The sequence below is a fragment of the Erinaceus europaeus genome, chromosome 12, assembly GCF_950295315.1.
Source record: "Erinaceus europaeus chromosome 12, mEriEur2.1, whole genome shotgun sequence".
Lineage (NCBI taxonomy): Eukaryota > Metazoa > Chordata > Mammalia > Eulipotyphla > Erinaceidae > Erinaceus > Erinaceus europaeus.
Window position 1 is genome coordinate 40,961,013 of NC_080173.1, and position 26,537 is coordinate 40,987,549.

A 26,537-nucleotide genomic window follows, 5' to 3' on the forward strand; every position below is an offset into this window, starting at 1 on the left:
TTATTATTGCCATTGTTGAGTTGCTTTGTTGTTGGATAGGACAGAGAGAAATGGAGAGAGGAGGGGAAGACAGAGAGAGGGGGAGAGAAAGATAGACACCTGCAGACCTGCTTCACCGCCTGTGAAGCAACTCCCCTGCAGGTGGGGAGCTGGGGGCTTGAACCGGGATCCTTACGCCGGTCCCTGCGCTTTGCGCCACGTGCACTTAACCCACTGCGCCACCGCCCGACCCCCTCAATTCCTTTTACTATATCAACAAAAACAATAAAATATCTGGGAGTAAACCTAACCAAAGAAGTGAAAGACTTGTATACTGAAAATTATGAGTCACTACTCAAGGAAATTGAAAAAGACAAAAAGAAGTGGAAAGATATTCCATGTTCATGGGTTGGAAGAATTAACATCATCAAAATGAATATACTACCCAGAGCCATCTACAAATTTAATGCTATCCCCATCAACATCCCAACCACATTTTTTAGAATTGAACAAATGCTACAAATGTTTATCTGGAACCAGAAAAGACCTAGAATTGCCAAAACAATCTTGAGAAAAAAGAACAGAACCAGAGGCATCACATTCCCAGATTTCCAACTGTATTATAGGGCCATTGTCATCAAAACTGCTTGGTACTGGAACATGAATAGGCACACTGACCAGTGGAATAGAATTGAGAGCCTAGAAGTGAGGCCCCACACCTATGGACATCTAATCTTTGACAAAGGGGCCCAGACTATTCAATGGGGAAAGCAGAGTCTCTTCAACAAATAGTGTTGGAAACAATGGGTTGAAACATGCAGAAGAATGAAACTGAATCACTATATTTCACCAAATACAAAAGTAAATTCCAAGTCGATCAGGGACTTGGATGTTAGACCACAAACTGTCAGATACTTAGAGGAAAATATTGGCAGAACTCTTTTCCGCATAAATTTTAAAGACATCTTCAATGAAACGAATCCAATTACAAAGAAGACTAAGGCAAGTATAAACCTATGGGACTACATCAAATTAAAAAGCTTCTGTACAGCAAAAGAAACCAGTACCCAAACCAAGAGACCCATCACAGAATGGGAGAAGATCTTTACATGCCATACATCAGATAAGAGTTTAATAACCAACATATATAAAGAGCTTGCCAAACTCAACAACAAGACAACAAATAACCCCATCCAAAAATGGGGGGAGGACATGGACAGAATATTCACCACAGAAGAGATACAGAAGGCCGAGAAACACATGAAAAAATGCTCCAAGTCTCTGATTGTCAGAGAAATGCAAATAAAGACAACAATGAGATACCACTTCACTCCTATGAGGATGTCATACATCAGAAAAGGTAACAGCAGCAAATGCTAGAGAGGGTGTGGGGTCAAAGGAACCCTGCTACACTGCTGGTGGCAATGTCAATTGGTCCAACCTCTGTGGAGAACAGTCTGGAGAACTCTTAAGAAATCTAGAAATGGATCTACCTTATGACCCTGCAATTCCTCTCCTGGGGATATATCCTAAGGAACCCAACACATCCATCCAAAAAGATCTGTGTACACATATGTTCTTGGCAGCACAATTTGTAATAGCCAAAACCTGGAAGCAACCCAGGTGTCAACAACAGATGAGTGGCTGAGCAAGCTGTGGTATATATACACAATGGAATACTACTCAGCTGTAAAACGGGGTGACTTCACCGTTTTCAGCCGATCTTGGATGGACCTTGAAAAATTTATGTTAAGTGAAATAAGTCAGAAACAGAAGGATGAATATGGGATGATCTCACTCTCAGGCAGTAGTTGAAAAACAAGATCAGAAAAGAAAACACAAGTAGAACCTGAACTGGAATTGGCGTATTGCACCAAAGTAAAAGACTCTGGGGTGGGGGTGGGTGGGTGGGTAGAATACAGGTCCAAGAAGGATTCAGAGGACCTAGTGGGGGTTGTATTGTTATATGGGAAACTGGGGAATATTATGCATGTACAAACTATTGTATTTACTGTTGAATGTAAAACATTAATTCCCCAATAAAGAAATTAAAAAAATAAAAATAAAAAATTGACATAATGTAATGTACCTACCTATTCAGTTATATATAGCTCTGATATGATCTTCTGTCCTGGGCTTGGGCCTAGTTTTCAGCGATCTGGGCAAACACACCAAGAAGTTCAGAAACATTGGTATATGTCAGACCTGTTATAATGCCTCCTGTGGCAAAACCAAGATGAAGATAGGAGCCTTGGGGATCTGGCTCCGTGGTTTCTACATAAAGACTGAGGACTTGAACCCTGGTTCTTACACATTATAACATATACACTCAGCCAGGTGTGCCACTGCTCAGCCCCATATGTATGTATTTTTTTTGAATAGTTATTTATCTGTTGATAGAGAAGATCAAGAACCAGAGCATCACTCTGGCACATGTGATAGTGGAGAATCAAACCCAGGCTCTCTTGCTTCTAAATCTAACATTCTAGCTCCTATGCCACCTCAAAGTCCACCTAATTAATGTATTTCTGGATTTTCCCCTTACTGTGTCACTATATATTCATGTAGTATTGCAGTCTAAATTGCCTTCTTGATTTTTTTTCACAGATAGAAGATGGTGAAATTTTTGCAAGTATTAATCAAAAAGATGGTATGGTCAGTTTCCATGACAACCCTGAGAAGTATAATAACCCAGCCATGCTCCATAACATAGACCAGGAGGTAAGTATGAATGCTAGATTTTGATTTTTTGAAGCATATTGTGTTTTATTTGACAGTCACCCTATGCTCCAGGATAATTTTATTTTTTATTATCTTTATTTATTACATAGACAGCCAGAAATTCAGAGGAAGGGGGGAGATAGAAAGGGAGAAAGACAGAGACACCTGCAACACTGCTTTACCACTTGTGAAGCTTTCCCCCTGCAGGTGGGGGCCAGGGGCTTGAACCTGGGTCCTTGCACATTGTAATATGTGCACTCAACCAGGTGCGCCACCAGCAGCCCCATATATATATATATATACATATATATATATATATATATATATAATATTATTGAGAGAGAGAGAGGAGAGAAAGAATCAGTGCATCACTCTAGCACATATGGTGTCAGGGACTGAACTCAAGACCTCATATTTGAGAGTCCAACACCCTTTGCCAGGGTGATACTCTGGTTCTTTGTCTCTTATGAAATAAATAAGATATATCATCTTCAGCAGCATCATAAGCAGAAGCTGAGCAATGCTCTGGTAAAAAAAAAATAATAATTTATTAAAATTTCGAGTGGCTCAAGAGGTGGTGCAATGGCTAGAGCTTTGGGTTCTCCAGCATGACTTTCCAAGTTCATTCCCTGACATCACACATACCAAAGTGATGCTCTGACTCTCATCCTTCCATTACTAAATAAAACTTATACAAAAAATATTTCAGGAATATAGTTTTATATGTATAAAAGTTTGTACAGTTCACCATACCCCCTCTTCCGTATAGTAACCACCATAGTTTTTTTTTTGGGGGGGGGCGTGTGATAGTAACAAATGGGAGGTTTATTATTACATCTTGGATTATTTAGGTACATAAAAACTGTGACAGCAATATAGACAAAGGGGAAAAGACTGGTTAACCATGTCGTGTGGAGTCCTGAGTCCTAAAGCTTAGTTACCTTTTTTTTTTTTTAAGTTACCTTTTTTTTTTTTCTTTTTTCTTCTTCACCTCTGGCTTATGGTGGTGCAAGGGATTCAACCTGGGACTTTGGAGCTTCAGGCATGAGAGTCTCTTTTCATAACCATTATGCTATCTACCCTGGCCTGTTACCAGTGTTCAGCTACATGTGTTCAGGCCTCAGGTAAAGCAACATGGAGAGTCAGGAATGGCAACAGCGAAGGGCAAACAGGAGGGGATGAAGAGGAGAAAAGCCAAAAAAAGACCACCATGGTTTTCAGGGAAGACTCTTAAGACATAGTTGGGGGTGGCACACCTGGCTGAGTGCAGGTTCATGCCCTCGGCCCCCACCCGCAGGGGGAAAGCTTGGCTAATGGTTAAGCAGGGCTGCAGGTGTCTCACTCTTTCTCTCTCCCTCTCAATCTCCCTCTCCCTCTAGATTTCTGTCCCTATCCAATAAATAAAATTTTAAAAAATAAAATAAGAGATAGTTGGGCTTCATTTTGGGGGGGGTTGCAAGTTTGCCTTAGTTGTCTATATTCCACGTGAGTAAAACCAACCCATAATTGTCTTTACCTCTTTGCTTAGCTTAGGACAGTCCCCTCCATTTTGTGTTGAACAATATCATCATTTTTTAAAACTTTTTCAAATTATCTTTATTTATTGGATAGTGACAGTCAGACATTGAGAGGGAAGGGGGAGATAGAGGAAGAGAGACAGGGAGACCCCTGAAGCCCTCCTTTACCACTGTGAAGCTTTTCCCTTGCAGGTGGGGACTGGGGACTTGAACCTGTGTCCTTGCATATTGTAACATGTGCACTCAACCAGGTGTGTCACTGCCTAGCCCCCTTATCATTTTTGATTGTTGAGTAGTATTTTATTAAATCTATACCCTGTGGGGAGTTGGGCGGTAGCACAGCGGGTTAAGCGCAGGTGGCGCAAAGCAAGGACCAGCTTAAGGATACCAGTTCGAGCCCCACCTGCAGGGAAGTTGCAGCAGTTTTGCAGGTGTCTTATCTTTCTCTCCCCCTCTCTGTCTTCTCCTCTTTCCATTTTTCTCTGTCCTATCCAACAATGATGACATCACTAACAACAACAATAAAACAAGGGCAACAAAAAGGGAATAAATAAATAAATATTTTTTAAAATTTAAAATATCTATACCCTGTGATTTTTTTTTTTAATTTTTATTTATAAAGTGGAAACAGTGACAAGACCATAGAATAAGAGGGGTACAATTCCACACAACTCCCACCACCTGAGCTGCCTATGCCATCCTTTCCCCTGATAGCTTTCCTATTCTTTAATCCTCTAGGAATATGGACCCAGGGTCATTATGGGATGCAGAAGGTGGGAAAGTCTGGTCTGGCTTCTGTAATTGCTTCCCTACTGAACATGGGCATTGGCAGGTCAATCCATACTCCCAGCCTGTCTTTCTCTTTCCCTAGTGGGGCAGAGCTCTGGGGAAGTGGGGCTCTAGGACACATTGGTGGGGTTGTCTGCCCAGGGAATTCTGGTTGGCATCATGATAGCATCTGGAACCTGGTAGCTGAAAAAAGAGTTAACATATAAAGCCAGACAAATTGTTGACTAATCATGAACCTAAAGCCAAGAATATTACAGATGAAGATTTGGGGTCTCTGTTTTAGAAATAGCTAGTAGGTCTATTTTAGGTATATTCCAAAGGGCCCATGACTTTACTAGTTTTTTCCTGAGCCTGACATCTGATATGCAGGTGGGCCCAAGTTATTGTCTGGGGAGATGATGTCATGGCTGGAAAAAGGGCTGGAAAGCTGGATCAGGGGAGATGGGTGGTAGTGCAACAGGTTAAGAGCAGGTGGCACAAAGTGCAAGGACCAGCGTAAGGATCCCCCGTTTGAGCCGCCAGCTCCCCACCTGCAGGTGGTCACTTTGTAAACAGTGAAACAGGTCTACTGGTATCTGTCTTTCTCTTCTCCTCTCTCAATTTCTCTGGGTCCTATCCAACAACAACAACAACAACAGCTATAACAAAAATAACTACAACATGGGCAACAAAATTGGAAAAATGGCCTCTGTGAGCAGTGGATTTGTAGAGCAAGCCACCAAGACCCAGCGATAACCCTGGAGGAAAAAAAAAAAAAAAGAAAGCTGGATCAGGGGAGAGAGTAGCTCCCAAATACGGGAAAAGTGTATAAATATTGTTGACTGTAAACCCCATGAATTTGATCTGGGGCATTTTTTTATTTTATTTTATTTTATTTTTCCCTTCAGGGTTATTGCTGGGCTCGGTGCCTGCACCATGAATCCACTGCTCCTGGAGGCCATTCTTTCCCCCTTTTGTTGCCCTTGTTGTTGTAGCCTCGTTGTGGTTATTATTATTACCATTGTTGATGTTGTTCGTTGTTGGATAGGACAGAGAGAAATGGAGAGAGGAGGGGAAAACAGAGAGGGGGAGAGAAAGATAGACACCTGCAGACCTGCTTCACCGCCTATGAAGCCACTTCCCTGCAGGTGGGGAGCCATCGGGCTCGAACCGGGATCCCTACGCCAATCCTTGCGCTTTGCACCATGTGCATTTAACCCACTGTGCCACCGACCCCCGGCCCTTTTTTTTTTTTGCCCCCATGGTTATTGCTGGGGCTCGGTGCCTGCACCATGAATCCACTGCTCCTAGAGGTTATTTTTTTCCCCTCTTGTTGCCCTGGTTGTTTTATCATTGTTGTAGTTAATTGTTTTTAATGATTTCGTCGTTGTTGGCTAGGACAGAGAGAAATGGAGAGAGGAGGGGAAGACGGGGGGATGGAGAGAAAGGAAAACACCTGCAGACCTGCTTCACCGCCTGTGAAGCGACTCCCCTGCAGGTGGGGAGCTGGGGTCTCAAACCGTGATCCTTAACGCTGGTTTTTGCACTTTGCGCTTTTTTTTTTTAATATTATTTATTTTGTTACTATTAGAGACAGAGAGAAATTGAGAAGGGAAAGGAAGATAGGGAGAGAGACAGACACCTGCAGCCCTGCTTCACTACTCATGAAGCTTTCCCCCTGCAGGTGAGGACCAGGGGCTTGAACCTGCGTCATTGTGCACTGTAATGTGAGAGCTTAACTAGATGTGCCACTTTCTGGCCCCCACTACCCTGTAATTTCTTTATCCAGTTATCTGTCCTTGATTGCTTCCATGTTTTGGATATTGTGAATATTGTAATAGTGAATGTGTGGCGGGGTGTCCTTTGAAATGAGTGTTTTCCTTAGGCCTCTTGTGAGCTTGTGTGACTGAATGTCACACTAGATTCGTTGGGTTGTATAGAGAAAAGCAGACTCCAGAGCTTGCCTGGCTGCAAGGCTTGTGCACCTGTAGCTTCCATACTAATAGTCTAGGTTCAAAAGGATTCAGGTGACCCAAACCCACTCCCTAATCACATGCAAACATATCTGTCACACAGATGCTGAAGTGCATAGAGTTGGATGAGCGGCTGAAGGCCATGGACCAGGAGATCACAGTGAACCCCCAGTTTGTGCAAAAGGTGATTAGGATTTCCTTCATTAACTTGAAGTAGACTGGATGAAAGGGGACGGGAATATATCCACCTTGGCAATGTGAAGTTGATTCCTGGTTAAATGTTAGTTGCCAGAAGTTCCTGGAAATCTCTATCACTAAATCCACAGAGAAATCTATTGAATACATTTTCACACTATAGTCTGGGAGTCTGTTTAAAGATACACTGGGTGGTCTCTGGATGAGCCTCCTCTTCATTTACACAGGATGACTGCCCTCTGGGAGTGAATGGGAGTGCATGTTTGGGGTTGGAAGCCGTGACAAGACAAACATGAAAACACTGCCTCTCTCTCCTTTGTAGAGCATGGGATCCCAAGAAGATGATTCAGGAAATAAACCATCCAGTTACTCCTGAAACTAACACCCATCCTGCATGGAGTGGGATAAACTATCACTTTGGCCAGTGGCAAATGCTGGAGGGCAGCAGGGAGCAAGAAGCCCAGTTCACCTGGACATTAAGACATTGCATTTGTTTTGACATCTTCAGTCCTATGTGCTTTCAGAAAAAAACATTCTCTGCAAAGAAAGGAAAAAAATTCAAATTTTAAAGTCTGTTGTGGATTTATTTATCCTCAGATGAATGTTGTTATTGCATTAAATCTACCTTTTTGTTTAAATTACTTGAACATTGATGTGTCTTCTGTATCACTTCTTTTTCTGCTCTGAAAAGTTTTTAAAAGAATTATTTCACTATGAACAAGAAGTAGCTGTGAGGGCAGGGGTAGATAGCATAATGGTTATGCAAAGAGACTCTCATGCCAAGGCTCCTATGTCCCAGGTTCAATCCCCTGCACCACCATAAGCCAGAGCTCAGTAGTGCTCTGGTAAAAAAAAAAAAAAAAGAAGAAGAAGAAATAGCTGTGATACATTTTAGGAATTTTTAGAATCACCATGTATTTTAATAACGTAAATTGTGAACTAGAGAGATGTCATACTATTTTTTAAATTTTTTTATATTTAAAAAATTTTATATTTATTTTCCCTTTTGTTGCCCTTTTTGTTTTTTATTGTTGTTGTAGTTATTGTTGTTGCTATTGGTGTCTTTGTTAGACAGGACAGAGAGAAATGGATAGAGGAGGGGAAGACGGGGAGATAAAGATAAGACACCTGCAGACCTGCTTCACCACCTGTGAAGCGACTCCCCTGCCAGTGGGGAGCCGGGGACTTGAACTGGGATCATTATGCTGGTCCTTGTGCCTGGCACCACCTGTACTAAACCCGCTGCGCTACTGCCCGACTCCCCATTTTTCCTATTTTTGTTGCCCTTGTTGTTGTTGTCACTGCTGCCACTGTTGTTGGATAGGACAGAGAAATCAAGAAAGGAGAGGAAGATGGGGTAGAGGAAGATAGACACCTATAGCCCTGCTTCACTACTCCTGAAATGACCCCCCCTGCAGGTGGGGAGCCAGGGATCTAACCAGGAACCTTACGCTGGTCTTTGTGCATTGCGCCATTTGCGCTTAACCTGCTGTGCTACCACCTAGCCCCCAGGTTTTCATATTGTGTTCAGAGTCCCTCCTTTTCAGAACTCTGAAATATGTCTGAGTAAGGCTCACTGATTTAGCTCCAGGATGGTGTAGAAACTTTTGTAAAACATGGTCAGATTAAACCATGTCGTAGTCAAGAGTTAAAGAGCATTTCTCGGGAGCTGGGCAGTAGCGCAGCGGGTTAAGCACACGTGGCAAAGCGCAAGGACCACGTAAAGATCTGGTTTGAGCCCCCAGCTCCCCACCTACAGGGGGTCACTTCACAATAGGTGAAGCAGGTCTGCAGGTGTCTTTCTCTCCCCCTCTGTCTTCCCCTCCTCTCTCCATTTCTCTCTATCCTATCCAACAATAACAAGGGCAACAAAATGGGGAAAATGGCCTCCAGGAGCGGTGGATTTGTAGTGCTGGCACTGAGCTTCAGCAATGACCCTGGAGGCAAAAAAAAAAAAAAATTCTCTTGGCATTCAAGAGGCCTCAGCAATAGAGTGTAGACTCTACATATATGAGGTCCTGGGTTTGATATACCTGACACCACAAAGAAGTACCATGGACAGCACCAAGGATGAGAATGAGTGGAGCTCAGTGGATGGTGAACAATGCCTTGGTCGTCTCCTCTATATCTCGACATAGAGAATAGAAATTGGCAGGCTAGGCAGCTTAGCAATGTCACACATGGTTTTGTTCATTTGTATCACACTTAAAAAAAAAAAAAGGCAGGTGGTGGCACACCTGGTTGAGTGCACATTACCATGCACATGCACAAAGACCTGGATTCAAATCCCTGGCACCACCTGTAGCGGGGGAAGCCTCATGATTGATGAAGCTGTGCTGCAGATGTATCTCTGTCTCTCCCCTCTGTATCTTCCCCCTTCTCAACTTCTGTCTTATATAAAATAAAAATAATTTTAAAAAATTATCTTGTGGGAGCTGGGTGGTGGCACACCTGGTTGAGTGCACATGTTACAATGCACAAGGACCCAGGTTTGAGTCCCCAGTTCCCACCTACAGGGGGAAAGCTTTGCGAGTGGTAAAGCAGTGCTGCAGGTGTCTCTGTCTTCTCTATCCCCTGCTTCCCTCTCAACTTCTGGCTGTCTCCAATAAATAAAGGTAATAAAAAACAATTTTTAAGGGAGTCGGGCGGTAGCACAGCGGGTTAAGTGCTGGTGGCGCAAAGCCCAAGGACCGTCGTAAGGATCCCGGATCGAGCCCCCGCCTCCCCACCTGCAGGGGAATCGCTTCACAAGCCGTGAAGCAGGTCTGTAGGTGTCTGTCTTTCTCTCACCCTCTCTGTCTTCCCCTCCTCTCTCCATTTCTCTCTGTCCTATCCAACAACAATGACATCAGTAACACTAGTAACTACAATAATAAAACAACAAGGGCAACAAAAGGGAATAAACAAATATTTTTTAAAAATTTTTTAATTCTCTTGCCAGCAATATGTACTCATTGTGTAATCATACATTTTCACTATTTACAAAAGGAAACTCCAACACTTGGTGAGTCATGTAAACTATGTCCTTGCTGGAAAAACTACCCATGATGGCCACAGGAAAAGCAGCCACAGGCCATTCCTTATAACTGAGTGAATGAACATGGCTATACCTTTGTATGTAAAACCTTACATACAAATAGGTGGAGGTCTTCTTCAATCCCTTGCCTAAACTCCTCTAAATGTCTGGCTTGAATTAGCACTGCTTGTAAGGGGTATTGTTTTCACTGCCATTGAAGTACTTAAGAAAGGGAATATTTCAGGCAAGATTTTCTTTTCATCAGTGTAGCAAATTACACATTTTACTTTTTTTTTTTTTTTTTATTGCTGGGGCTCGGTGCCTGCACTACAAATCCACTGCTCCTGGAGTCCGTTTTTCCCATTTTGTTGCCCTTGTTGTTACCCTTGTTGTCATTATTATTGTCATTGCTGTTGTTGCTGAATAGGACAGAATAGGAGGGGAGACAGACATGGGGAGAGAAAGATAAGACACCTGGAGACCTGCTTCTCTGCCTGTGAAGGAAAAAAACCATGGTCAGGTGGGGAGCTGAGGGCTGAACCGGGATCCTTATGCTGGTCCTTGCACTTTGCACCATGTGCGCTTAACCCACTGAGCTACCACCTTACCCTCCCTTATTTACTTATTTTTAGATAGAGATAGGTAAAGACAAACTTCACCACTAAAGCTTCCTTCCATGCAGTGGGAGTAGGGTTCAAACCTGGGTTGTGCAGATAGTAAAGCAGCACACTGTCCTAACGGGGGATGGGGGGGTGGGAGGGTGGGGAGAAAGATAGACACCTGTGCAGACCTGCTTCACAACACTTGTGAAGCGACTCCCCTGCAGGTAGGGAGCCGGGAGCTTGAACTGGGATCCTTATGCCTGTCCTTGCGCTTGGTGCCACCTGTGCTTAACCCGCTGCGCTACTGCCCAACTCCCCCCAAACACTTTTTAAAAATAAACTGAACAGCTTCTGATTTACTGGAATCACCTAAAATGTGAGGATCTGGGGGAAATAGCATAATGTTTATGCAAAGACTCTCTTAGGCCTGAGGTTTCTAAATCCCAGGTTCAATCCCCACCCCCAACACACACCACCATAAACCAGAGTAGAGAAAAAAAAAGTGGGGGTCGGGCGGTGGAGCGGTGGGTTCATGGTGCAGGCACCGAGCCCAGCAATAACCCTGGAGGGAAAAAAAAAAGTGAGGATCTTAGTCACTGCCAGTCATAATTAAGTGTAACTCTCCATGGACTAGGAAGTAAGTGGACATTTTTCTTTCCCCCAAAATGAATTAATGACAACACTATCGGAGCCAGGGCATAGATGACCCAGTAAGTAAACAGCATGCAAGCTGAACAGGATATGTGTATGTGTGTGTGTGTGTGTGTGTGTGTGTATGTGTGTGTGTTTTATAGATGGTGAAACAGTGCTATATATCTGTCTCTCCTTTGCTCTCTTTAAGAATGGAGCCAGAGGGCAGGGGTAGATAGCATAATGGTTATGCAAAGAAACTCATGCCTGAGGCTTTTAATCCCAGGTTCAATCCCCCACACCACTATAAGCCAGAGCAGTGAGTGCTCTGGTAAAACAAACAAACAAGCCAGGGATACCACTCAGTGGTATGACACAAACATGAGTACAAAGCCATGGCTTCATTCCTCTATACTACATAAAATAACTTTATTTTATTTTATTTTGCCTCCAGGGTTATTGCTGGGGCTCAGTGCCTGCATCATGAATCCACTGCTCCTCTAGGCCATTTATTTCCCCCCCTTTTGTTGCCCTTGTTGTTGTAGCCTTGTTGTGGTTATTAATGTTGTTGATGTTGCTCGTTGTTGGATAGAACAGAGAGAAATTGAGAGAGGAGGGGAAGATAGAGAGGGGGAGAGAAAGATAGACGCCTGCAGACCTGCTTCACTGCCTGTGACTCCTCTGCAGGTGGGAAGCCAGAGCCTCAAACCGGGATCCTTACCCAGTCCTTGCGCTTTGCGCCACGTGCACTTAACCCGCTCCGCTACCACTCGACCCCCAGAACTTTATTTTTGAATCTGTAGTGCAGACACCAAGCCCCAGCAATAACCCTGAAGGAAAAAAGAAACTTAATTTTTTGGGGGAGAAATCATATTTATGATATTTATGGACTTGTTTTCACCACATAACTATTCAGCAATGCCTGATGATGGCAGAGATTGAACCTGGGACTTCCAGTGACTCAGGATTGAATATCTATTATATAAACTGCTGTGTAATCCCACCCCCACCCCCTAAAAAGCATTATTTTGAAGTCATTAACTCAAAGAGGTTTGAAGTTTAGGGCCTCATGTGACTCTTTGCAAAAGAGGTGTCTTCACTCCTCCTGTTTCAGTGTTGGTGAAATACTGACTAGGATTGTCTTTCAACCTTATGCCCATCTTTTATATATTCTACTACTTATCATATATATATATATATATTGCAGAGCACTACTCAGCTCTGTCTGATGGTGGTGTAGGTAACTGAACCAGGGACCTCAGCTTCAATCATGAGAATCTTTGGGGGCAGGGGTAGATAGCATAATGGCTATGCAAACAGACTGCCATGCCTGAGGCTTTGAAGTCCCAGGTCCCCTGCACCACTGTAAACCAGAGCTGATCAGTTCTCTGGTTAAAAAAAAAAAAGAGAATCTTTTGCAGAATCATTATACTGACTCCCCACTCCTGCATTCTACTTTCTGATTCTGGGGCCAGAACTCTGTAATCTGCCTTTTTTTTCATACCAGCAAGAAGAAAAAGAGGCTCACTGCTGTCTGCTACCAGTTGAATAGCAGTTCTAGTACCAAGGATTGTAGCAGCAGTGAGCTGTTGAGTGTTTCCTAATCATTTCTTCTATTCGTTTATTTAAATGAGAGAGATACAAAGAGACCAGAGCACTCATTGCTTAGCTCTGGCTTATGGTGGTGTTGGGATTGAACCTGGGACAGTTTCAGGCATTCAGATCCTTTGCAAACCATTATGTTGTTGCCACAGCTCCACCCCAGATTTTCAAAAGGCACTCTTGTCAAGACAGAGAGACCACTTGCCAGTTTCTTTCAGGCTAACAATGTATCTCTAAGCTATTAACTCCAAGGAAGCATATACTGTGTTTTTTATTATTATTATTAATTTTTTAAATTTCCTTACTGGGGAATTAATGTTTTACATTCAGCAGTAAACACAATAGTTTGTACATGCATAACATTTCCCAGTTTTCTACATAATAATACAACTCCCACTAGGTCCTCTGTCATCCTTGGATCTGCATTCTCCCCACCCACCTACCCCAGAGTCTTTTACTTTGGTGCAGTACACTATTAAATTTTTTAATTGACTTTTTAATATTTATTCCCTTTTGTTGCCTGTTGTTTTTTTATTGTTGTAATTATTATTGTTGTTGTTATTGATGTCATCGTTGTTAGTCAGGACAGAGAGAAATGGAGAGAGGAGGGGAAGACAGAGAGGAGGAGAGAAAGACACCTGCAGACCTTCACTGCTTGTGAAGCGACTCCCCTGCAGGTGGGGAGCCGAGGGCTCAAACCAGGATCCTTACTTGGTCCTTGCACTTTACACCACCTGTGCTTAACCCATTGCGCTACTGCCTGACTCCCCTAGCATATACTGTCTTAAAAGATCAATGGGAAATACTGGGAGCATTGTGTATATGAGAGTAGTAGAGGGTTGGGGTGGGGTTGCTGCTTCCTTTGGCATGTTTCCAATGTGTGCAGTGTGGTGGATATAGGAGCATGGGAGACAATCAAGTGCTCACTGCTATACTGATGACATCTTCATTACTTTGCTTAGTACATCGAAAGCCCAAAGTGAGATAGTAGAGCATCACTGTGAAAGAGATCAACTTCAGGGAGTCGGGCAGTAGTGCAGCAGGTTAAGCACAGGTGGTGCAAAGTGCAAGGACTGGCATAAGGATCCCAGTTCAAGCCCCTGGCTCCCCACCTGCAAGGGAGTCACTTCACACACAGGTGGTGAAGTAGGTCTGCAGGTGTTTATCTTTCTCTCCCCATCTTCCCCTCCTCTCTCCATTTATCTTTGTCCTAACGACGACATCAGTAACAACAATAATAACTACAACAACAATAAAAAAAAAAAGGGGGGGTGAATCGGGCGGTGGCGCAGTGGGTTAAGCGCACATGGCGCAAAGCGCAGGGACCGGCGTAAGGATCCCGGTTCGAGCCCCCGGCTCCCCATCTGCAGGGGAGTCGCTTCACAGGCGGTGAAGCAGGTCTGCAGGTGTCTATCTTTCTCTCCCCTCTCTCCCTGTCTTCCCCTCCTCTCTCCATTTCTCTCTGTCCTACCCAACAACAAAAGCAACGTCAACAATGGCAATAATAACCGCAACGAGGCTGCAACAACTAGGGCAACAAAATGGGGGAAAATGGCCTCCAGGAGCGGTGGATTCATGGTGCAGGCACCGAGCCCAGCAATAACCCTGGAGGAAAAAAAAAAAAAAAGGCCGGGTGGTAGCACAGCGGGTTAAGCGCACGTGGTGGTGCAAAGCTCAAGGACCGGCATAAGGATCCCAGTTCGAGCCCCCGGCTCCCCACCTGCAAGGTAGTTGCTTCACAGGTGGTGAAGCAGGTCTGCAGGTGTCTGTCTTTCTCTCCCCCTCTCTGTCTTCCCCTCCTCTCTCCATTTCTCTCTGTCCTATCCAACAATGACGACGTCAATAACAACAACAATAATAACTACAACAGTAAAAAAAAAAAAAACAAGGGCAACAAAAGGGAATAAATAAAAATAAAAGAAGTTAAAATATAAAAAAAAGGCCAACAAAAGGGAAAATAAATATGGGTGGAGGTATAGCATAATGGTTATGCAGAGACTTTCATGCCTGAGGCTCTCAAGTACCAGGTTTAATCCCCCACACTGCCATAAGCCAGAGCTGAGCAGTGCTCTGGTAAAAAATAAAAATAAATGAATGAATGAATGAATAAATAAATAAAGAGATCAATTGCCCTTAATAATAGAACAACAGGGGACAGGTGGTGATGCACTCAGTTAAACGCATTACCATACATAAGGACCTGGGTTCAAGCCTCCAGGCCCCACCTGCAGCGGGGAAGCTTCATGAGTGGTGGAGCAGTGCTTCAGGTGTCTTTCTCCCTCTATATCCCCTTCTCCTCTCAATTTCTTTGTCTTATCAAAAATTAAAAAAGAAAATAAAGCAATAATAGAACATCTGTGGACTGGGAGGTGGCAGTGTATAAAGCATTGGATTATCAAATGTGAAGTCCAGAGTTCTATACCAAATATTGCATGTGCCAGAGTGATATTCTACATCTCTCTCCCATTCTCCTCTCTCTCTCCTTCCTCATAAATAAATACAATGAATATATTTTAAATAGAACAACATCTGTGTAATCTAATCATGGACTAGTCTACCTTTCTAGCAAATAAATTTGGGGGAAGGGAAAGACAGTCTTAGTTTTTTGTTTTTTTTTTTAAAGATTTTACTCATTTATGAGAAAGATAGGAGGAGAAAGAAAGAACCAGACATCACTCTGGCACATGTGCTGCTGGGGATTGAACTCAGGACCTCATGCTTGAGAGTCCAAAGCTTTATCACTGCGCCACCTCCCAGACCACTAGTCTTAGTTTTTTGAGTGTGTGTTGGTGATCCTACCTTGCTCAAGCTCCTGTCTCTGTGCTAGTGCCCATATTGCATTCTAATTCTCTTACACTACTTATTTTTCTAATGTGCCATCTTAGCAGCTAGAGAAGTAGTCCAGTGGGTGGAATGTGGGACTCAAATATGCAGTTTTGGGTTTGTAAATTCCATATTTCTGGGTTAAACTTGAAATGGTAGCTAATTTTTAGGGGAAAACTTTTATTTTTAAGGTTATTATTTTTTAATTAGTGACTTAATATTGATTCACAACATTATAAGACAACAGGGATATATAAATCCACACCTTTCCCATCACTATGTCCCCATTCCCTCAGCTGGAAACTGGAGTAGTTCCCTCAAGATTACAGATATGGGTTGACTCTTACTTGTATAGTCAACTTGTACAGGCTATTACTTGATTATTACTTATATCCCTCCATATGGCTCTCTCACTCTCTCCATATTTTGTGTGTGTGTGTGTGTGTGTGTGTGTGCTGCCATTTTTTTTTTTTTATGGTCCTACATTCTCTTCCTTTCTAAACACCTCTTACTGTATCCAATGTCCTTACTTTTTTTCCCTTCTCTCTCAGGGTCCTGATGGAATTGAGGTTCAAAGCTTTCCCTAATATTTCTCTCCATCTGGGAGTATGGACCAAAATTATTTTTGGGGTGCAGAAAGTGGGAGTTCTGGCTTCTGTAATAGCTTCTCTGCTGGGCATGGATGATCCATACCTCCAGCCCATCTTTATCTTTCCTGAGTGAGGTAGGGCTTATCTTTTCCTAGTGAGGTAGGGCGCTGGAGAGAGGAGGTTTCAGGACACACTGGTGAGGTTGTCTGCCTAGGGAGTACAGGATGTAACCATGATAACATCTGCAACTTGGTGGCTGAAAGGCAGTAAGATATAAAACAGGAGGAGTTGGGCGGTAGTGCAGTGGGTTAAGTGCACGTGGTGGCGCGAAACTCAAGGACCGGCATAAGGATCCCAGTTTGAGCCCCCGGCTCCCCACCTGCAGGGGAGTCGCTTCACAGGCAGTGAAGCAGGTCTGCAGGTGTCTGTCTTTCTCTCCCCTCTCTCTCTGTCTTCTCCTCCTCTCTCCATTTCTCTCTGTCCTATCCAACAAAAACAATAATAACTACAACATTAAAACAACAAGGGCAACAAAAAGGAATAAATAAATATTAAAAAACAACAACAAGGGCAACAAAAGGGAAAATAAATAAAAAATATAAAAATGTTTCAAAAAATATATAAAACAGGACAAAAAGTTTAATAAGAAGGAACCAAAACAAGGGTAACAAAAATGGGGACAATGGTTTTCAGAAGCAGTGGATTTATGGTGTAGGACTGAGACCCAGCAATAACCCTGAAGGCAAAAAAATATATATATATACAAAAAATAAAATAATAGGGGGTTGGGCAGTAGCACAGCAGGTTAAGTGCATGAGGCACAAAGTGCAAGGGCTGGCATAAGGATCCTGGTTCGAGCCCCTGGCTCCCCACCTGCATGGGAGTGGCTTCACAGGCAGTGAAGCAGGTCTGCAGGTGTCTATCTTTCTCTCCCCCCGTATCCCCCTCCTCTCTCCATTTCTCTCTGTCCTATCCAACAACGAATGACATTGACAACAACAATAATAACTACAACAAGGCTACAATAACAAGGGTAACAAAAAGGGGGAAAAAATGGCCTCCAGGAGCAGTGGATTCATGGTGCTGGTACTGAGCCCCAGCAATAACCCTGGAGGCAAAAAATAAAATAAAATAAAATAATAAAAAAGGAACCAAAAAGTAGGAATAGAGCAGGCTATAATAGGGATTTTTTAAGTGGAAAGAACATTTTAGGTATGTTCCTAGGGGTCCATGACTTTAGTAATTTTTCCTTGAGCTTGATAGCTAACATTGAGGTTGACTAAAAATATTGTCTAAGAAGATAATGTCAGAGTTGAGAAAAAGCTGTTATTTAAAAAATATATATTATTTATTATTGAATAGAACCAGAGAGAAATTGAGGAGGCTGGGTGGTGGTGAACCTGTTTAAATTAATACATTATAGCATGCAAGTACTTAGGTTCAAGTCCCCAGTCCCAACCTGCAGTTGGAAATCTTGACAAGTGGTGAAGCAGAACTACAGGTGTGTCTCTGTCTCCCACTCTATATGGCTTTCCCTCTCTCTCTTTGTCCAATGAGATAAATAAAAATTTTAATTAAAAAAAAAGAAGAGGAATGGGTGGTCTGGGAGGTGTTGCAGTGGATAAAGCATTGGGCTCTCAGGCATAAGGTCCAGAGTTCAATCCCCGGCAGCACATGTACCAGAGTGATATCTGGCTCTTTCTCTCGCCTATCTTTCTCAGGAATAAATAAATAAATAAAATCTTTTTTAAAAAAAAAAAGAGAGAGGAATTGAAATGGGAGGAGATAGAGACTTAACCATAAACACTTGCTGTAACAGCACACCACTGTAGCCCAGGAGGTGATGCAATGGATAAAGTGATGGCTTCTAAAGCATTTGGTCCCAGTTTTATCCCCAGCATCACATACACCAGAGTGATGCTCTAGTTATTTTTCTCTTTTTTAAATAATTTTTTTATGTTTATTTATTTATTCCCTTTTGTTGCCTGTTATTTTTTATTGTTGTTATTGATGTCGTCTTTGTTGGATAGGACAGAGAGAAATGGAGAGAGGAGGGGAAGACAGAGGGGGGAGAGAAAGACACCTGCAGACCTGCTTGACCGTTTGTGAAGTGATGCCATTGCAGGTGGGGAGCCGGGGGCTTGAACTGGGACACTTACGCAGGTCCTTGTGCTTGCTTTACGCCACCTGCGCTTAACCCGCTGCACTACTGCTAGACTCCCCTTTTTTTTTTTTGCCTCCAGGGTTATTGCCGGGCTTGGAGGCCATTTTTCCCCCTTTTGTTGCCCTTGTTGTTTTATCATTGTTGTGGCTATTTATTATTGTAGTTGTTGGTCGTTGGATGGGACAGAGAGAAATCAAGAGAGGAGGGGAGACGGAGAGGCGAGAGAAAGAGAGACACCTGCAGAACTGCTTCACCGCCTGTGAAGCGACTTCCCTACAAGTGGGAAGCCAGGGGCTCGAACAGGGATCCTTATGCTGGTCCTTGCACTTCGCGCCTCCTACCCTTAACCCATTGCGCTACTGCGACTCCTTAAAAAAAAAAAAAAAGCCTAAACACAAGTAGAACCTGAAATGGAATTGGCATATCGCACCAAAGTAAAAGACTCTGGAGTGGGTGGGCAGGGAGAATACAGGTCCATGAAGGATGATAAATGACATAGTGGGGGTTGTATTGTTAAATGGGAAACTGGGGAATGTTATGCATGTACAAACTATTGTATTTACTATTGAATGTAAAACGTTAATTCCCCAATAAAGAAAATTAAAAAAAAAAGGCCTATAGAGAGGTTTTTGGCAGACCTGACCATAACACAGTGGCAGTTACGCCTCATGAAACAGAAGGCCTGTCCTAGAGCCCAGGTAAGAAATCTCACTTCTGGTTAGCCCTTTACTGGAAGGACCCATCTCCTCACCTCACCTCACTCACTTGATGGCTTTTTTTTTTTTCCTTCTCACAAGGGTTATCTAGGTTTTGGTGCTTCTATTAGTCAACTGCTCAGCAGCTTTTCTTTCTTTCTATCCTCCTCCTCCTTCTTTTGAAGAGTGAGAGAGAAGGACATAAACACAGAGGAGAAATGGCTGCAATAGTGCTGCACCCCTCCTGAAGCTTTCCCTGCAGGTGGGGACCAGGAGCTTGAGCGAGGTCCTGGTATATGGTAACTTGTATGCTCTACCACGTGTGTCACTACCTGGCTCCTCACTAGGAGCTTTAAAGTTACATATTAAGGAAGTCGGGATGCATTGGATCGACCTTCTCGTGGTGCATCCTGTGAGTACCCATTCATTGGGGAAACTGACGATCCTTCCTAGCCGACTGAATCCACATGGATCCCAGTCACTTTCAAAGCCAGCAACAAGCAGCTCCTGACACCTTTCAACCTTATGCTGTTGACTGGCTACGGAAGAAGGGCAAACGGAAGAAGAAGAAGAAGAAGAAGGAGAAGGAGAAGGAGGAGAAGAAGAAGAATGAAGTCGGGCGGTAGCTCAGTGGGTTAAGCGCACATGGCACAAGGCGCAAGGAGCAGAGTGAGGATCCTGGTTTGAGCCCCCGGATCCCATCTGCAGGGGAGTCCCTTCACAGGTGGTGAAGCAGGTCTGAAGGTGTCTTTCTCTTCCCCGCTCTGTCTTCCCCTCCTCTCTCCATTTCTGTCAGTTCTATCCAACAACGATGACATCAACAACAATAATAACTACTATACAACAATAAAAACAAGGGCAACCAAAAAGGAAATAAATATTTTTTTAAAAAAGTAAAAAAAAAAAAAAAAGACAACCAGGGCAACAAAAGGGAAAATAAATAAATAAAATAAAACTCTGCATATTAAGATTTCTTCTTCTTCTTTTTAATCTGTTCTATGAGCAAGGGTTTCACATGCATGAGGCATAGTGATGAGGCAGAGGAGCACCATGTACACACAGAGCTGGGGATTGCACTGGGACTAAGGTCTGCAGTTCTGTGTTCTCTGTAGATCTGCTATACCTCCCCTCTGCTGAGGAGCAGGTGCCGGGAGACAGCACAGTGATTCTGTAAACAACTTTCTTGTCAGAGGCTGTGAGATTCCAGGTTCAGTCTCCAATATCAACATAAATCAGAGATGAGTAGGTTCTGGTGTCTTTTTTCTCTCTCCAGCTCTCTCATTAAAATAAATAAGTAGGGTGGGGGTATAGCATAATTGTTATGCAAAGAGACTTTCATGCCTGAGGCTCTCAAGTCCCAGGTTCAACCCCCATACCTCCGTAAGCCAGAGCTGAGCAGTGCTCTCGTAAAAAAAATAACAATAATAATCTAAAATAAAATAAGTATATATATTTAAAAAAGAGGTGGGGGGAGGCGGGCGGTAGCGCAGCGTGTTAAGCATAAGTGGCGCAGAGCGCAAGGACGGCCTCAAGAATCCCGGTTCGAGCCCCCCCCCCCCACCTACAGGGGCCTGTCGCTTCACAGGCGGTGAAGCAGGTCTGCAGGTGTCTGTCTTTCTCTCCGCATCTTCCCCTCCTCTCTCCATTTCTCTCTGTTCTATCCAACAACGACATCAATAACTACAACAATAAAACAACAAGGGCAACAAAAGGGAATAAATAATAATAAAAAAGGGGTGGGGCAGAGGCGGTCTCCCCGCCCGCCCCCTTCCTGTAGCGTCACGGGATCGCCCCGCCCCGCCCCGCCCCGCTCTGTCACGGGACCGCCCGCCCCCTTCCTACCCGGTCATGGGACTGCCCCGCGCACTAGACGAGTCTGCAAACCTACTGGAGGTGACGGCGGGTGGACGCGGCAGGCGGAGCGGTCGCCCTGCCGGGTGTGTGGACTTGTGCCCCGCGTCCCCTTAAGAGTTCACAGTGGGCCGCCAGAGGCCGCCCTGTGCCTCCTCCTCCCCGCGCCACTGCCAGTCGGTCCATCGCCTCTAGGGAGGGGCGAAGGGGCCTGCGGCCCCGGCCTCCGAGGTGTGTGTGTGGGGGGCTTCCAGGCTGCGCGGTGGGAGCTGTAGGGGAGGGGGACGCCTCAGGGCTGCAGGGTGGAGGCTGCGGGGCTGGCGGTGCAGAGGCGTCAGGGCGCTCCCCCTCGCTCCGGTGTGGATGGTTCTGTCCACGGTCATGCGCCCGACCTCGTCCCGCCGCCACGCCCGGGAGCGCAGAGGCGCGGGACTAAGGGGCACCGGAAGTGCGGGGCACCGGAAGTGCGGCGCTGCCTGGCGGGGTGGGCACGGGCCGCGGCGCAGGGTTGCGTTCCCCGCAGCCCTCGGGTGTCTTAAGTGAGCCAGGCCGCTGGAGGAGGCGGTCTACCGGGCCTGGTAGTGGCGGAAGCCGACTTCTAGAGTCGGGTGGCCTGGGCGGGTTTCCGGGCGTCGCGAGCTGGGCCCGCCTGTGTCCTGCTGCCCCGCGGTCGGTCTACTCTGGGGGCCGAGGTCTGGCCAGCAGTTGTGGGCCGCTGTCGGTGTTCACTGTCACAGCCAGTGGCGGGGCAGGGGAGACTGCAGGGGCGCCCGGTATCCACTGCCCCCCCTCCGTGGCCCCGGGGGTCCAGATAGAGGCCTGGAAGGAGTCCCCTTGCAGCAGGGAGAGTGCTGAGGCGACCAGCGCTGGGCTGTAGGACACGGTGACAGTTTGCCTCCAGCAGCACTAGTGGACCCTCGCCTGGCTGGAAGCTGATTGTGATCTCGTGTGAAACTTTTTTTTTTTTAAAGATTTATTAGAAAAGTAGAGCATCACTCGACACTTGGGATGCTGAGGATTGAACTCCGGACCTCATACTTGAGAGCCCAACGCTTTGTCCCCTGCACCCTCTCCCGTGGAAATTCTGGCATTGTGAGCATCGTGACCAGTGGTTTAAGGTTTATTAATAAGCAGAGCATTGCTCTGACCCGTGGGTTCCCTGCAGAAGACTGGGCAGAGGAGAGGCTCGGAGTGCTGGGTAGGAGATTAACGCTGGCTGCTTGAACAGTGCTCTTAAATCTGCCCTATGCAGAGATCATGGAAAGGAGTGAACAGGATCTGGGTGTGCTGCCATCACTGCGGACTTTATGCCTACATGGTTTTACATGTTCTCTTTCTCTCTCTCTCTTTTTTTTTTTTTTTTTTTTTTGCCTTCAGTGTTATTGCTGGGGCTCAGTGCCTGCACTGTAAATCCACTGCTCCTGGAGGCCATTTTCCCCCCATTTTTTTGTTGCCCTGGTTGCTCTTGTTGTTGTATAGGACAGAGAGAAATGGAGAGAGGAGGGGAAGACAGAGGGGGAGAGAGAGACAGCTGCAGACCTGCTTCACTGCCTGTGAATCGACTCCCCTGCAGGTGGGGAGGCCTGGGCTCGATCCGGGATCCTTACTCTGGTCCTTGGGCTTTGCACCGCCTGCGCTTAACCAGTTGCACTACCGCCCAACTCCCGTTCTCTTTCCTTTTGTTCTAGATAATAAGAGACAGGGAGAAAAACTTTCGCTGCACAGAGTACTCCCATGTAGTGCTTGAGGTCCCTAGCTCTGCAGGTGCGACCACCTCAGTGAAGCTTGTTTTAGTTTAAATTTTTTTGGTTTGTTTTAGAGACAGAGAGAAAGAGACAGACAGACACACCACCACCAACTTTTATAGGACACAGAAACTAAGAGGGAAAGAGTAGGAGACAGAGAGACACCTGCAGCACTGCTCCACCACTCATGAAGCTTTCTCCTTGCAGGTGGGGACCAGGGGCTTGAACCTGGGTCCTTGCACACTATAGTGCAAGGACAGTTATCCAGGTGCGCCACCACCTCCCCCCGCCCTTTAAAAAATTTTTTTTTGTAATGCTTAGGGAATGATGTTATAGCACTGTTCTGTCATCTATGGAGTTCTCTCCCGGTGCTGCTCCCATATGGTGCCAGGCTTTGAACTCAGGACCTACTTTCTCAGCTGAGTCATCTCCCACCCCCTAAGTTCACTGTTAAATTACTGCTTTTGTGGACTGTTACATATCTGGGGTACCGCAGGTAGCAAGACCAGATCTTCCTCCTGAAGTTACAGAAGCACAAGCAAACTGCAGTTCCAGCCCCCAGCAGGACTAAACTGAAGGGAGAGAGTAGTGACAGTGTGCATCTCTGGCCAGGCTGGGAGGGTGCCCTGTCTTGAATCAGGGACCTGGAATAGAGGCTGACTGGTGAGGGAGAAATGCCAGGTTTAGCCCCAGCCTTGCCTTCACTGATACTTCAGTCTAGAATATTTATGAAGTAGCCAGTGTAATAGCTCACCTGGACAGTGTACTTTGCCATGTGTGAGACCCAGTTTTGAGTCCAGACCCCACTGCATTAGAGGAAGCTTCAGTGTTGTGATCTCTTTCTCACACACTCTTTCTGCGTCTCTTATCTCTGTTAAAAAAATATATATATATGAACACTTGAGATTTTAGTCAGTGTTCTGCCACCTCTCTCTCTCTCTGTATTTTGTACTTAAGACTGAGCACCCCTCTTCCATTTTATAGGGTGCCAGGGATGAAATCCAGAGCTTCACACATGCAGGGCATATACTCTACCACTGAGCCTCCTCCACCCTCATACTGCCCTCTCTTAAACTCTCTCTGCTTCTGCATTGCTGCCTCTTTCCAGGACATCCACACACTGGCTCTCCATACTGGCCAGCCCTGGTTTGCAGACCAGCTGAGCTTCTCTCATGCCTCTGTTTTGTGTCAGCCTCTGCCCCTCCTACTGTGACCATTTGAGCCCAGACATAGGGACACTTGGCAGCTGAGAGGCTGACCAGGAAACACGCTGTGGCAGCAGACTCAGCTGGCAGGCTGGCTGAGTGTGCCATCAGGGACACTGAGGACATAGAGGGTTGTTGAGGATACCGTTTGTTGGGACATGCTCTCAGCCCTTGCTGTGCTTGGTCTCAGTTTGTAACTGTCCCTCCCACTTCTAGGTTCAGAGTCCCGGTGGGCTCCTCTGGCTGGCCAAGCCACAGTAATCTCTGCCTGCCTGCCTGTCAGGGGGTAGGTGAACTGTGGCTCTATCTTGACAAATGGGCTCCTGAGAGAGAAGAGGATTTACATCTTGCCTGGTGTTTGCCACTAAGTCAGATATTTAGACTTTGTTTGCTTTATTTTACAGTTTCAAATAATCCTTTATTGAAGCATCTTCCTTTGTAATTCTTAACCAGTTGGGCATTGCACAGCACCACTGTTGATATCATTAACATTGCAGCCCACAGATTGAGCAGTTCCCAGGATTCCTTTGATGTTTCCAGAGAATTCTTTAGCTAAAGATAGATGCTTCATTTGTCAGACAATGTTAGCAGTTTCATCAAAAGTGATGTTTCCACTGTTTTTAGCTTTAGAAAAGAGAAAATAGCAGTTGTTAACAACCTAAGGCCAGGACACAAATATCTTCTCTCATTCAATTTCAGTTGCCCCATGTTTTCGGCACAGAATCATTCACATGAAGAACCCTGTTTCCTAAACTGGAGTTTAATCTCACATCACCACTGGATTGCACCAGCCATCAGAACTTATCAGGTGAAGAGGCAATTGGCTAGGAGTTTTGAGCAAGACTATCTGATAGAACTTTTTATCTTTTTTTGGTGGTGGGGGGGGTAGGGAGCACTGGGATCTTCTGCTTGCATCATTCTACTCAGCTGATATTTAAAATATTTATTTACTTAAAATACTTACTCCCTTTTGTTGCCCTTGTTGTTTTATTGTTATAGTTATTATTGTTGTTAGATAGGACAGAGAGAAATGGAGAGAGGAGGGGAAAACAAAGGAGAGAAAGATAGATACCTGGAGACCTGCTTCACTGCCTGTGGAGTGACTCCCCTGTAGGTGGGGAGCCAGGGGCTCGAACTGGGATCCTTATGCCGGTCCTTGCACTTGGTGCCATGTATGCTTAGCCTGCTGCGCTACCGCCCGACTCCTGTGATTTTAAAAATATTTATTCATTTATAATAAAGAGGAAGAACCAGAGCATTATTCTGGCACATGCAAAGCTAGGGATCAAACTCAGGCTTTATACTTGAGAGTCCAATACTAAGCTACTTCTTGACCTATCCTAGGCTAATTTTGTTGTTTTTATTTCAGACACACACACACCCACACCCCCCACACACCCAACACACACACCACAGCAGCACTCCACCATCAGTGCAGATACCCCATGTCCTATGGTGCTCCCGTGTGGTACTAGGACTGAATCTCAGAACTTTTTTTTTTTTTTTTTGATTTAATAGTTTTTTTTTTTTTTAATTCTTGATTGGGGAATTAATGTTTTACATTCAACAGTAAATACAATAGTTGGTACATGCATAACATTCCCCAGTTTCCCATATAACAATACAACCCCCACTAGGTCCTCTATCATCCTTCATGGACCTGATTCTCTCCACCCACCCACCCCAGAGTCTTTTACTTTGGTGCGATATACCAATTCCATTTCAGGTTCTACTTGTGTTTTCTTTTCTGATCTTTTTTTTCAACTTCTGCCTGAGAGTGAGATCATCCCATATTCATCCTTCTGTTTCTGACTTATTTCACTTAACATGAATTTTTCAAGGTCCATCCAAGATCGGCTGAAAACGGTGAAGTCACCATTTTTTACAGCTGAGTAGTATTCCATTGTGTATATATACCACAGCTTGCTCAGCCACTCATCTGTTGTTGGACACCTGGGTTGCTTCCAGGTTTTGGCTATTACAAATTGTGCTGCCAAGAACATATGTGTACACAGATCTTTTTGGGTGGATGTGTTGGGTTCCTTAGGATATATCCCCAGGAGAGGAATTGCAGGGTCATAAGGTAGATCCACTTCTAGATTTCTTAGAGTTCTCTAGACTGTTCTCCACAGAGGTTGGACCAATTGACATTCCCACCAGCAGTGTAGGAGGGTTCCTTTACCCCACACCTCTCCAGCATTTGCTGCTGTTACCTTTTTTGATGTATGACATTCTCACAGGAGTGAAGTGGTATCTCAATGTTGTCTTTATTTGCATTTCTCTGACAATCAGAGACTTGGAGCATTTTTTCATGTGTTTCTCGGCCTTTTATATCTCTTCTATGGTGAATATTCTGTCCAAGTCCTCCCCCCATTTTTGGATGGGGTTATTTGTTGTCTTGTTGTTGAGTTTGGCAAGCTCTTTATATATGTTGGTTATTAAACTCTTATCTGATGTATGG

General features: G+C 44.7%; 2 protein-coding genes and 1 non-coding gene across 29 annotated transcripts in view; 2 read left to right on the forward strand and 1 right to left on the reverse strand.

Annotated features, from left to right (window-relative positions):
- Positions 1-7,792, forward strand: part of COPS3 (COP9 signalosome subunit 3) — a 51,627-nt gene extending 43,835 nt beyond the window's left edge. For all 8 annotated transcript variants that reach the window (XM_060203234.1, XM_060203235.1, XM_060203239.1 and 5 more), the window contains 3 exons: positions 2,587-2,700; positions 7,062-7,142; positions 7,476-7,792. In XM_060203234.1, the coding sequence (XP_060059217.1) occupies positions 2,587-2,700; positions 7,062-7,142; positions 7,476-7,529 (249 nt within the window). In that variant the 3' untranslated portion in view covers positions 7,530-7,792. The remainder of the gene's footprint in view (positions 1-2,586; positions 2,701-7,061; positions 7,143-7,475) is intronic.
- A 13,329-nt stretch (positions 7,793-21,121) lies between these two features.
- Positions 21,122-26,537, forward strand: part of FLCN (folliculin) — a 41,378-nt gene continuing 35,962 nt past the window's right edge. For 5 of the 20 annotated variants that reach the window (XM_060203247.1, XM_060203252.1, XM_060203253.1 and 2 more), the window contains exon 1: positions 21,123-21,357. Coding sequence is in view for 4 of the 20 variants with exons in the window: in XM_060203244.1 (XP_060059227.1) it covers positions 21,490-21,665; positions 22,098-22,218 (297 nt within the window). In the remaining 16 variants the exon portion in view is untranslated. Of the gene's footprint in view, positions 21,358-21,396; positions 21,666-22,095; positions 22,219-24,775; positions 24,885-26,537 lie in introns of those variants that run through there. The other 15 variants (XM_060203248.1, XM_060203254.1, XM_060203255.1 and 12 more) reach the window with 7 other exon arrangements.
- LOC132542309 (small nucleolar RNA SNORA65) lies at positions 24,774-24,897 on the reverse strand. Its single transcript, XR_009553399.1, has one exon. It is a non-coding gene; the product is annotated as a small nucleolar RNA SNORA65 (small nucleolar RNA).